The following is a 13,813-nucleotide window of genomic DNA, read 5'->3' as shown; positions in this document are numbered from 1 at the left end:
ACCGACACTGGGACTCTGTGCATCTCCGATCACGGGAGGAGGGGTGGCGGAGAGCAGACCGCCACCTATCCACGGGAGGAAACGAGTGTCCCTCTTACAGCCTTAGGCAGATGAGTTTTATTTTAATACAACTGACAAGAGGAACCATACAAAAACGTGTAAGGCGAGCACTCTTAAACCCACCACCACCAGGGCTAAGAACCAGAGCTTCCCAGAGCCTCCGTGTACCCATCCTCTCCCACACCGTTCCCACCAACAGGTCAGTTTAGTTTTCGTGTCCCATTAGTCTCAGTCGTTTAATAACTGCACCAGAGACGGCCCCGTCTTAGAACTAGAGTCCATCATAAAGAAGCTGGTCCTACTGGGCAGCGCAGTGCTCAGGGGGCCCCACCCTGGTCACCTGGGCTGACTGGTCACCTTGCCTCGTGGGTTCTTGGAGGGAGGACAGCGGCGGGAGGCATCTGCCTTCTGGCCACAGGGACTGCAGCCGGGGTGCCTGGAGGCCCATGAGGTGGGGGCAGCCATGCCCAGAGCTGGTGACAAAGTCTGGCTTGATGGCCACACCCAATGGCTGGGAACAGCCTTTGCCTGGGTTTCTGGGCGGCTCACCCCCCTCCTCGTGGGATCAGAGGCCGGGCTCCAGGGCGGCCTCCAGTTGCCCCGCGGAGACCAGGGCGCCCGGCTGCCCCGAGGCACCACTTTTGGGCGGAAAGGTGACCAAGCCCGAGTTCTTGGTCTCGCTCTGGTCGCTGTGCCGCTTCCTGTGGCATCGCAGAGAGTCATCCCAACGAAGGCGGCCCCGCAGGTCTCGCAGCGGAAGGCCCGCTGAGTTATGATTTGACTTTGGCCACGTGCGGAGAGCCGCCGTCTCAGGGCCCCTCCTTGGCCTGCGGGGCCCGGTTCTCCGTTTTGGCCTCGTCCCTGTGCACCCTGTCGAAGTGCTTGGCCAGGCTGCTGGACCGCTTGGTGTCGAAGCTGCAGAAGTCGCACTTGAAGGGGCGGTCCTTGCAGTGGACCCAGCTGTGCACGCGCAGGGCGGCCGCGCTGGAGCAGGAGTAGCTGCACTCGGGGCACTTCTCGGGGTGGTCGGCCTGGTGCAGCCGGCTGTGCTCCTGCAGGTCCGCCCGGTCCCGGCCCTGGAAGCTGCAGTGCAGGCACTTGAAGGTGTGCTTGATGCGGATGTGCGACTTGAGGTTCGCTTTCATGGTGCAGCGGACGTCACAGAACTCGCACTTGAAAGGCTTCTCCCCCGAGTGCACGATCATGTGCCTTTTCAAGTCCGAGCTGATTTTGAACTTGGCGCTACACAGCCAGCACTGGAAGGGGGTTTCCCCTAGCAACGGAAGGTGTGTTTCCATTAGAGCAGGCAGGCAACACAGAACTCCCCCCAAACATGCGTCAGAACACTTGGCCGCAAAGAGACAGTTGGGTCTCTGAAATCCAGCTACCTGTAGCCTCCTAATAACACCATTTACCATGTCTATTAACTCGCTGAATCCTCACAACAGCCCTGCGAATGGGCACCATTACTCCCCTCCCCGCATTTTACAGATGGGATAACTGATTGATCTAAATAGCAGGGATCTGAACCCAGGCATCATGGCATCCAAGTCCATACTCTTCATGAGGACACTTCAGTTTCGATTCTAAACTCTCACTTAACCTGACATTTCAAAACTGAACACAGAAGGAGGAAGAGGTGCGTACGTTACAACCAACTGTCCCACATCCAGCTAACACTTAGAAGCATGCTTACTCTAGCGTTTAAGCTCAAGGACATCAGTTAATTGCCTTTTATTACTAGCGAAAGTTTCGCATTTTTCCAGCTATAAACACCGAGTTTTATTTATAGTAGGAACACGTGACGATGGCAGCAGGAGACAAATACTGAGAAGCTAGAGCTTCCCCTGCCCCCCTGGAGGCACTGCAAAGGGCTTTTAGTTCTTTTGGAGGTCGTTACTTTACGTATCATCATCGTGACGCTACGCCAAGACGAGATCTCACTTGTCCTACACCGGCACCCTTTCCCCCAGCGCCCTCCCGCGTCGCTGGCTGTGGTTCTGACCTCCTAGCATTACCTCCCAAACTGACAGCCTCACAACTGTTAGCCCATCAGCTTCAGAGGTGTTTTTTTTTGAGGATTCCCTCTTCTTGTCAGGAATAGCTTTATTTTTACACTTAAGTTCAACAACATTTGCGAATTCTCAAGCTTTAACTAGTTGTGTTCAACTTTTATTTATTTATTTTTTTTGTTAAACCCTCACTCCAGGATATTTTCCCACTGATCTTCTTAGAGAGAGTGGAAGAGAGAGGGAAGGACAGAGAGAAACATCGATGTGAGTGAAACACATGGATTGCTTGCCTCCTGCGCACGCCCTGACCGGGGCCCGGGCCAGGGAGGAGCCTTGCAACCAAGGTCTGAGCCCTTGCCCGGAATCGAACCCGGGACCCTTTGGTCCGCAGGCGGGTGCTCTATCCACTGAGCCAAAATGGCTAGGGCTGTTTTCAACGTTTAGAGTCCAGCTCCACTGAGTCCTCTCTGAACGTCGTCGATGGGTTCTTTGACTTTAAGCGGAACGACGTGTAATGAAACCAGTTTTACCATAGGCTAACTGATATAGAGTTACGTTCCTATCAACGTTATAATGAAACAACACTGAACAAAACAGTGTGATTTGAGGACCGCTATAGAAGTAATTTATATTATGACTGAGTATGTGATATTCATCAGAGCCAACTATGGCACCAGGATTATGTGCACCCCCTTCCAGGATCATTGCCACACCTGGATCAGTTGATAATATGCATCAAGGTTGAATCGATCCTCTTTTCCTACAGGTGCATTTTGGGCCACATTTTATCATACATGCTCTTGACTATACTGCGCATTTCTTGAGTAAAAAGAATCTCATCATGATCTCAAGTTGTCCAGTCTTTTAGTTATGTAAGCATTTACATGGAATTTCTAATAAATTTTCTGAGTTTCTGATGTGATTTTTTCCTCTTAGCCTCCTATACAAGATACCATCTTGCTGCTTCCCTTTATTGCAATCCCAGCTAGCTATATTCACATGTTCACATATCAAATACCCCATGTCCAATTTTTCTCCCTTGTTTTGACAGTGCTTATCTTCCAGTACCTCCCCTAGAATGGTGGCTTAGAGAAAAAATCTGAGTCCTTGTATACACCTTTGTCTAGTCTGTCTTTGTACTTGAGACAGTTTGGCTGGGTATAAAATTCTACACTCAAAATGATTTTCCAACTTTGAAGCCACTGTCACTGAGAAGTCTTTGTAGGTGGAGATTGCTCTATGGAGATTACTGGGGTCTATCGATGCCCTGCGTGGCATTCTGTGAAGCCTTCCACTCCCACGGCCCCTTAGAATTAGGAAATTCTTTTTCTCATTTGATTTTCTCACTTCTATTTTCTTTTCTTCCTAGACCTAGTCAGCAACCAGACTTCTGGCTTCTTATTTGTTCTCAGTTCTCCAACACTTTTTTTTTTTCCTGATCTCTGGGATTTTAAAAAACTTTAGAGCCAGCAATCCCAGTTTTAATGCACACCTCTTTGTTCTTACTACCCTTTTCCTAGAACTGTTCTTGGATGCAACATTTCTGCCCATGGACAGATGCCAATGAGAACTGAAAAATCCTCATCTATCACCCAAGTACTCCGTTAGCTCCAGAATTAGTTATTTGTTAGACTTGGCACTTTTTACACCATCATTTCCCACAAATGACTCAGAATCCACAGTTGATACTTTTGCTTAGGAAGAGTGGATCGGCCTAAGGATGAGACACAGGTGCCATAGAAATTTACCTGCTGGGTAGTTTGGGCCATTCTGCCAATAGGCTCAGCTTCTCTGAGCTCTGGGGCCTTGGCTGTCTACAAGTCCAGAGCTCTCAGGACAGCCAGACACTGGCTGCAGGGCAGGCTCCAACTGCCTGGCTGCCTCCCAGTTGTCTGCTGGGACAGTTTTCTTTACCCGATTTTAGATGACAACGTATTTCTGTCTGCTCGCCATCTCCCATGAATTCATTGAAAATTCTCATTTTATGAACCTTCTTATGAGACTCCCAACCCCCATTTTTCTGTGCCATGATCGATTATTGGGGTCTGTCGATGGATCGATCATTATTTCAATGGGGTCTCACAAAGAAGAGAAGGAAAAGCTTTTTGCAAAGTCCAATTTCTAGAACTGGAAGTCTGTGATTTACAGTTACATTCCACTGCTTCTGCTACATGTTTCTGGTTTAAACTATGCAATCAGAGTTTTAGTGAAAAGACTGAAACACCTAGTTTATACTTCAGATAATTCAAGATACACCGTTGCTTCCTGGCTGCTGTTCTGGGTCCTCATCCAGCTGCATGCTACGCAGTCACGTTAGGAAACCCAGCTGTTGGGTTTTCATCTTTCAATTAAAACCACAAGCTTCACCATCACCACAGAGATCCCAAATTTCTTTACTTAACCACCAAGGTGTTGAAGTTGCTTGTGTTTTAGGTAAATAAAAGGTTAAGACATTGGCAAGTCAGGCCCAGGTGTCCGGGTCAGGGACTTACCCGTGTGGGACCGGAGGTGGACGGTGAGCTGGCTGGAGTTGCGGCTGGCGTAGGGGCAGAGCTGGCACTTGTAGGGCCGCTCGTCGGAGTGGATCCGCAGGTGCTTCTTGAGGCTGCTGCTGTCCACGGCGGCGTAGTCGCACAGGTGACACTTGTGGGGCTTCACGCTGGTGTGGCACCGCATGTGCATGGTCAGATTGTCCTTCCGGCAGAAGCTCTTGTCACAGAACTCACACTTGTGTGGTTTGTCGCCTTCAAATACATAAAAGATTCAAGGATTTACGGGTTACTCTGATCGAGATTACTGCCAAGAGATGCGGGTCTGCCTCTTCCTTCTGCCCAGATGCCCAGGGATAGGAAGATACTTGAATCTAGATGACCACACTGGGAGAGGAGAAGGGGTGCCATGCACTGACAGCTCAGAAATCATAAGGAGGCCGAAGGGCCAGGTTAGATAAAATCAGACTGAAGGAGAAAATCACAGGCCAACCCCACTTGGGAACAGGGGAGTGGTCATAGAAGTACTCAGGTCTACTAGTGTCTTAGAACAGCTTCCTGGCTCACTAGCTGATGAACCACATAAAGAATGGCCCCTCCCTTATGTATACCAAACTGCAAGTAGCAACAGTATCCACCCTCCCTTAGTTCCCCTCCCCCCAGCAACTAGGAAATGAGGGTGCTTAGACCAGAGAAATAACGCAAACGGCCCAAGAAGTTAGAGATACCCTGGGAGACAGAGAACCCCATGCTCAGAACATCTCCACCAAATTGAGTGTTCCTTCCCTCCCCTACAACCGCGTCAGACGGATCATGCCCAAACATACAGGATTTCACCCAGGAACCAAATGCTTGGGGAAGCCAGAGCCAGGAAGACATGCCTAAATCGATTTGCTCCAGGGTGAAGCTGGGATTTGAACCCAGGCGTGTTTGCTCCAGTATCTGCTACCTTGTGCTGTCTCGGCAATCTTTTTTTTTGGACATGTCCAAATCAAGAACTTGAAGTTATAAAAGCAGTTTTCATTCCCAGGTTTATTTCCATTCTCTTCCAGTAAGTTGACTAGCAAAAGGATGTTACAACAGGGAAAGTGCCGCAACCTTTTGCAGCGAGGATTCAGGATCTGGAGAAGGGGCTGCGCATAAATGGATACACTAGACAAGAAATATAAATTTAGAAGGCATGGGGGGAGCCAGGCCTCTCTCGAGTGGAGAGGTTCTCCAAATCTCCGGAACCATAGCCTTTTATTTACTAGAATACACATTTGCCCTTTAGCTAAACAAACAAGTATATCAAAAGTTTGGTAAACAGTGAAAGATAATCAGGTTAGGGCCGTGGTTGGCAAACTGCGGCTCGCGAGCCACATGCAGCTTTTTGGCCCCTTGAGTGTGGCTCTTCCTAAGCCTTAGGGGTACCCTAATTAAGTTAATAACAATGTACTTACCTATATAGTTTAAGTTTAAAAAATTTGGCTCTCAAAAGAAATTTCAATCGTTGTACTGTTGATATTTGGCTCTGTTGACTAATGAGTTTGCCGACCACTGGGTTAGGGGATTGCCTTGAGCCACCACTGTCTCGACAGAACAATCGGTGCATAGCTTTTAGCCCTTCCTTGCTAAAGCCCAAGGTCCATCAGCCTTCTGTGTTCCTTGCTGTACTTTCATGATAGTGTAGACCAGTGGTTCTCAACCTTCCTAATGCTGTGACTCTTTAATACAGTTCCTCATGTTGTGGTGACCCCTAATTTCATTGTTACAAATTGAACATAATTAAAGCATAGTGATTAATCACAAAAACAATATGTAATTATATATGTGTTTTCCAATGGTCTTAGGCGACCCCTGTGAAAGGGTCATTCGACCCCCAAAGGGGTTGAGGCCCACAGGTTGAGAACCGCTGGTGTAGACAATGGGTAGCTTCCAGCAGGAAAGTAAAAGAAAAGATATGATAGCTAGTTCTAGATTGGGTAGGACAGAACAGAGGAAATAATTACTTATCAACACTAAACATGGCCATGGGCCTTAAGATGCCTTATCTAGAAATGGTGGCCAAATTCAGAAGCCCAGAATGATAAGCTATTAAAGGTTTCAGAAAGAAAAATGTTCAGATCAGCACAAAAGTTCTCAGACCACACTGGATGGTAGCAAGATGGAAATAAAGTTCTATGAAGTTCTACAGAAATTATTACTTAAATAGAATCCTACATTTGAACTAGCATTCAGTGGAAAAAGAAAAGCCAGCTGACAGATGACTCAGGGTATCATACTTGAATTGTATATACACAGCAGGGGAAAAAAGGAAGCGGATAAAATGTGGGATATGAGAAAGTAATGAAATGGAAAGTATTGCTTCCACACCACAAGAGAGAACCAACCATTTAAAAAAAAAAAAAAAGCCAGCACACAAAATTTGGTAAAAATCAAACTTAAATGTAAGTACAACACACATAAATGGATTAAATTTACCTGTTCAAGATTTCAAAAAGTCAGCCTGGCTGATGTGGTGTGGTTCCGTGGTTTGAGTGTCAACCTATGAACCAGGAGGTCAAGGTTTGATTCCTGGTCAGCGCACATACCTGGGTTACAGGCTGGTCCCAGTAGGGGGCGTGCAGGAGGCAACCGATCAATGATTCTCTCTCATCATTGATGTTTCTATCTCTCCCTCTCCCTTTCCTTTCTGCTCTGAAATCAATAAAAAGGTATTTTTAAAAATTTTCAAAAAGTCAGCTTAATGTGAAGAGACCTAAGTAAAAATGACAAAGAATAGAAAATGATAGGAAAAAATTCTAAAAAAATGCTAAGAGAAAGCAGGAATATCCATTTTAATATAGAAATTGTGATGATGAAAGCCACTAGAAATTTCATATTAAAGAAAAGATAAAACTCACCCAATAGATGTGAATCAAACTTTTATGACTCTAACATGGTCTCATAAAAGGTTTTCAAAAAAGTCAGCCTAAAAATTGTAGGACATATTTTCAAACAATTTTTGTTCATGAATCCAAATCAGATTACAAACCCCCATAGGGATGGGCAGTGAGAGTGCAGTGTATCAAAACCCATAGCCTGTCACTTTTTTGTTGTTGTTAATCCTCACCCCAGGATATCTTTTCCATTGCTTTGTAGAGAGAGTAGAAGGGAGAGAGGGAGGGAGGAGAGAGAGAAACATCGATTCGAGAGGACACACTGATTGCTTTTCTCCCACATGTGCCCCAATTGGAGCTGGGATTGAACCTGCAACCCAGGTCCATGCCCTTGATGGAGAATCAAACCCAAGACTCTTTGATACATGGGCCGCCGCTCTAACCACTTAGCACACTGGCCAGGGTGCCATAACCTATCACTTTTAAGTTCATTTCTAACAAAAGACTGAAAGCAAGTGAGACATATGGGAGTCAAGAAACTAGAAGGAATAAATGAAGATTCCAGCACTTGATCAATAAAACCAAACTTGGTTGTTAAAAGGGGCGGTTTGCTCAAAAAGAGAAGATTCCGCCCTGCTGGTGTGGCTCAGTGGTTGAGTGTCAACCCATGCACCGAGAGGTCACTGGTTTGATTCCGGTCGGGGCACATGCCCGGGTTGGGGCTCAATCCCTAGTGGGGGCCATGCAGGAGGCAGCCGATCAATGTTTCTCTCTCATCACAATGCTTCTATCTTTCTCCCCCTCCCTCTCTCTCTAAAAATCAATGAAAACATTTTTAAAAATGTATTTTTTTTTTTTAAGAGAAGATTCCAATAGATCAGGGTTCTCTATCTCTGCACTATCGCCATTCTGGGCCAGGTTCTTCTTTGCTGTGGGCTGTCCTGTATATTGTAGCATATTTCACAGCATCCCTGACCCCTCCCCACTGCCTGCCAGTAGCAGCTCCCTCCCCAGTTGTGACAGTCAAATAAGTCTCCAGATATTGCCAAATGTCTCCTGGGGAGGGAGGGGAGTAACGCTGTGCCTCATTGAGGACGCAGGCATTGAAAAGAGAAAGGGGAATATAGATGGACAAAGTCAATCACAACTATCAAGCAGAACTTCACCCCAAAAAATTTGGAAGACGTGATGAAATGGATGGCGGCCCAGGAAGATATAAAATTACAAAGTAAAACGGACCAGTGACAATGTAAAAAGCTGCCATGTCCAAGATGCACCCCGAAGTAAGCTGTTTACTACTGAGGTGTCTGCTGTCCTTCCTGGGAGAATTCTGCTCCCTGCCCCGGGGACTGGGTGTGTGGCTTGCTCTGCCCAGGGAAACGCGATCAAAACTGATGAGCCACTGTTAGGCAAATGCTCTTCCGAGCCAGTGTGTCATCTTTTCTCTTCCCCAGATGACCTGGAACATTCCAGATCAGGGATTCCTCATTTGGGAGTTGTAGATAAAATTCAGGGGATCAAAGACCTTGTGTGGGAAATGATCACTTTTTGTTCCTAAAACTTCTAACTGAAATTTAGCATTTCCTCCTGTTGTGAATTTGGTTAGCTGACCACACTAATAATGGTACCTGAGACCCGTGTGAATAGACATGAGCCAGTTCTCAAAGCAACATTCATGCTCATCGCTGCTCCATAATGAAGGGAGCTAGCAGACCGGCCACGAGGTCCTAACGTTCAATGTGGGGCTTCTCAGTGCTAATGACCATACTAGTCGTCTGGGGGGTGTGGTAGGGGTGGCTTTAAAATGCAGATCCCCGCTCCCTAACTTTCTATACTACACTATAATCCTATATAACAAAAAAGCTAAAATGCAAATTGTCCCCTTGGGAGTTTGACCGGGAGTCTGACCACTCACTATGACGTGCACTAAACACTAGGGACAGCGCAGAACAAAGGAAGGCCCCAGCCAGCAGCCGGGAGAAGGCCCTGATGGGCCCTGATCACCAGTCAGGCCTAGGGACCCTACTCATGCACAAATTTCATGCACTGGGCCTCTAGTTGACATATAACATTGTGTAAGTTTAAGGTATACAACGTGATGATTTAATACCTATGTATATTGAGAAATGATTAACCTTATTGTGATCACAGCTCCATCACCTCTGATAATTACTTTTTCTTGTAATGAGAACATGTAAGTTACTCTTAGCAACTTTCAGGTATATAACCCAGGATACAGTATTAACACCAGTCACCTCACTGTACCTCAGATCCCAGAACGTATTCATCTTATAACTGAAAGTTTGTACCTTTTGACCAATATCTCCTCACTTCTCAAGCTGAACTCATAAAAACAAGAAGTAAAATACAGTTTCTGACTCAGTGGACCTGGGTAGGGCCTGAGATTCTGCATTTTGAACAAGCTCCCAGGGTCGCAAGGATTCAACGTATTAAAATACCACACACTTAACACTTTGGTAGCAATTGTACTAAAATACAGCTTTTAATGGGACTTGACTACATTTAAAAACACTATTCTGGGAAGGGTTTTAGCTTCACAAAGTTGCCAGGAGTCCACAGCAGACACAAGGTCAAGTAATGCCTTTATCTGGCGTGTTCCACACAGAGGCTCCCGCTGGGTCCTGCAGAAAAGCCTACAGGCACGGAGCTGTGACTCATCTGGACGGGGACAGGGACAGGGACAGGTGGGGGTGGGGAGGGGACGCTGGGATGAGCGGCGCAGTCTCCAGTTGCCACTTAGAGTGGTTCTACCGGCACAGCCTCCTCTACAGCCCCTCCCCACCCTCTGAAAAAAGGCACAAGCAGAGAGGATTGTGGGCGCAGACTATCAAATTTCCTAGACGTGTTTCCATATTCAATTAACTGTTTAACAGCATAGGGAAAGATAAATGCCTCAACTCACTTCATGAGAGATGAACTCGGATATCAAAGCCAAATGAAGATATGAAGTGATATTGAAAATATAAACATTATAAGTCAATCTCCTTTATGAGGCCAGAAAACTCCACGGGACCACCTTAAAGGAGCAAAACATCTGAGTCAGCCATCATTCTTGACTAAAGGCGAGAGAGCCTTCCTTTTAGATAAGGAATTAAGACACGATGGCTTCTTCTCATTGTTGCTCTTCAACTCAGACCTGGAGCACCTAGACAAGGGTGCTCAAGATCAAGTGGAAAGACAGGAGAAAACTCATTACTTGCATAAGATAGTCTACCAAGACAATCCAAAACAAGTAGACTTGAACTATTAGAGAAAATGAGGATATTTCTCCCACTGATTTTTAGAATGGAAGGTAGCGGGGGAGGGGAGAGAGAGACACATCAATTGGTTACCTCCCGCATGCACCCCGACCAGGGCTGTGGATCGAACGTGCAACCCAGATATGTGCCCTTGACTGGGAATAGAACCCATGACCCTTCAGTGCACGGGCCAACCCTCTAACCCAATGATGGCGAACCTATGACACGCATGTCAGAGGTGACACGCAAACTCATTTTTTTGGTTGATTTTTCTTTGTTAAATGGCATTTAAATATATAAATATCAAAAATGTCTTTTGTTTTACTATGGTTGCAAATATCAAAAAGTTTCTATATGTGACACGGCACCAGAGTTAAGTTAGGGTTTTTCAAAATGCTGACACGCCAAGCTCAAAAGGTTCACCATCACTGCTCTAACCATTGAGCAACACTGGCCAAAGCTCAAATTCATTTGCTACTATCAGATCTCTATCAACTTTCTGCCCATCACCACGTTCTCTCTGAATTGGGAGGTGAGGGAGGAAGGGTATGGCAATGATGAAATTAAGTGCAAGGTGATATATGGTGTTCTGCAATTCACTATGTTAATACAACCAGATGAAGAAAATACAGTATTTAGATTGCATTTTCCTTTACTGCTTCTGGGCTTTTCATGCAAATATTGGCATTTGTATTTCTTAGGTGATTTCCTGTTCATATTCTTTTCCCTGGGATCATCATTGACTTGTAGGAAACTTATATGTGCTGAAGATTAATTCCACCCTATGTTACAAATTTCTTCCTGTGGGACATTTCTCTTCCCTTCTGAGTGGTGTCTTGTTATTTTTAACTTTAGAAACATTAATCTGTCTTCTCTGTGGTTTTATTTGTCTACTTACACCATAAATTTGTCCTACCTTTCCTAATATGGTATAGACTTTAATCCTTAACTTATTTAATATACTTGGAATTTGTGAATGAGGTGAAGGGCAATAACTTTTGTCCCAATAGACTGCCACCTGTCCTAGCCCCCCATTACCAGAGTTCACCCACGACTCCTCCAACTCGAAATGCTGCCTTCAATTTGTGCGCGCGCACACACACACACACACCTCTTTCTATGCTCTCTCCCATATTTATTCCACTTCTATTTATTTATTCACACTGTTTGACTTACAGCTTTTTGGTTATTTTAATTTCTAATAAAGCAAAAGGTTTTGCTGTCCAAGATTTTGGGGCTACTTTTGTGCCTTCTTTTCTCTTCCGGATGAATGTTACTCCCCAGAAAGCAGGTGGGAGAGTGGTATGGAAGTAGAGGTGGCAAGAGACCTCCTCCTGTCATTGCTAGCTTTCAAACGATACCATACCACTTTTGACTAGCAGGGCTTAGAAATTTGCCCTGGCTGGTGTGGCTCAGTTGGTTGGAGAGTCGATTCCCTGTCAGGGCACATACCCAGGTGGTGGGATTGATCCCTGGTCCGGGAAGGTACTGGAGGCAACTGATAGATGTTTCTCTCTCACATCGATGTTTCTCTCTCCCCCTCCCTCCTTTCTCTCTTGAAAAAAAAAAGCTCCCCAAAAAAGAAAGACAGTAAGAGCTATATATTCAATGTATAAAGTTGAGGAGAAAAGTGATGCTGTTTTTAGAACTATCTAGATCTATTTACTGTTTATATTTTCTTGCTTAAGATTGACTGGGGAAAAAATAGAAATGAAGCCTTTTCTATCTTGCTCTGCCTCCCTCTAACTCCTCCCTCTGTTTCTATTGTCTATTTGAAAATTTAGCTTTTCTTTCCATCCAAGACAGACTCGCATTTAAGGTATAAATGCATATACATACACATACATATATCCCAACATGACTTTAGAATAAATGTAATAAAAAGACTCAATCCAAGTTCAAGGCCCGATTTCCCAACACTCCCCAAATAAGCCCTCAGCAAGCCTGCACGCTAGGCGCACAGATGCCTGTCCTTAGCCACTGCCTGTCACACTCGGCCTCCAGGGCCCTCGAAGTTCAGTCTGGGAGTGCCTGGGGGTCCTCGAGACGCACCTGGCTGAGTCTGTGGTCAACGTATTTTCATGCCCCTCCTACGACACGCTTTGCCTTTTTCATCGCTGGCCCTGTCACTGAGGAGGAGCGATGGTGGGCAGGTCTGCTGACACCTGAGCTCTCCCTGCTGTCCCGACAGCTTTCACGGCGCCCCCCCTCGCCGTACCCCCTCCCCCCTCACTACCACCCAGGGTGGCCAGAGCCAGTTTCACTAAGGAATAATGTCCTTCCCAGCAGTTGAAACCATCTGATTAAATCTCTCCCCCTGAATAAGCCTCTTGGACACCCTGTGTGATGAAACGGGACGTGTAAGTTGCTGCTGCTGCACACCACAGTACACGGTTGTCTGACACGCTCTTGCAGACTTTATCCAGGCCGCACCGTTTTGATTTGAAACAACTGACAAACTACGGCTTTCTTTGTTTTTTTTTGTCCTCAGATCTGGTATTTGGCCGAAGGAGCTACGCGAGCTTGTCACTTCAAGGACAGTGACCAATACCACAATGATAACATTCGAGAACGCTCTAAAAATGCAAGTTAGGATTTCAGAACACAGATCCGCGACCCTGGGCTTGCAGCTTCCTGGTTCTGAGATTTTTAAAACGAGATTGGTAACATTAACAGAAACGAGATTGGTAATGTTAACAGAAGTGATTTTTCCCTGTGATATAATGAAATGAGTCAACATTTGGAAGAATTACAGAAGTTGGTAAGCCAGTGTTTTCCAAACGACCAATGCATGACATGTCAGCAATCAAGCCTGGGTAAAAGCATTCAGATCAATGGATTTTAGCTGAACAGTTTTGAAAAGTGTGTGGAAATGTGGCTGCAGATTCCACGTGGCCACTAATCTTTCAGAAACTACCATTTATTGTGTTGTGGTTTAGCGTTAAAGGAAAATAACTATCTGAAAAGGCTATCAACTCACCCCTCCATTTCCAATCACATTCAGGGTGGGGCAAAAGTAGGTTTACAGTTGTTCGTATAAAAAATGCAATAATCTATAATAATAAAAGCGTAATATGCGAATTAGACCGGACAACCTCCTGGACGAAGCTGGGGCTGCCAGAGAAGCCCGG

The 13,813-nt window shown here is 45.7% G+C and overlaps 1 protein-coding gene across 1 annotated transcript in view; it reads right to left on the bottom strand.

The window, feature by feature from the left end:
• Positions 1-487: 487 nt before the first annotated feature.
• ZFP64 (ZFP64 zinc finger protein) overlaps positions 488-13,813 on the bottom strand; it is an 80,290-nt gene continuing 66,964 nt past the window's right edge. Inside the window, 4 exon segments of the mRNA XM_081096705.1 lie at positions 488-786; positions 789-873; positions 876-1,333; positions 4,565-4,816. Coding sequence (XP_080952831.1) covers positions 626-786; positions 789-873; positions 876-1,333; positions 4,565-4,816 — 956 coding nt within the window. The 3' untranslated portion in view covers positions 488-625.

This window comes from Myotis nattereri, assembly GCF_964212035.1.
Source record: "Myotis nattereri genome assembly, chromosome: 8".
Classification (NCBI taxonomy): Eukaryota; Metazoa; Chordata; class Mammalia; order Chiroptera; family Vespertilionidae; genus Myotis; species Myotis nattereri.
The sequence above is the reverse complement of the archived record's forward strand: the minus strand, read 5'-3'. Positions and strand labels throughout refer to the sequence as shown.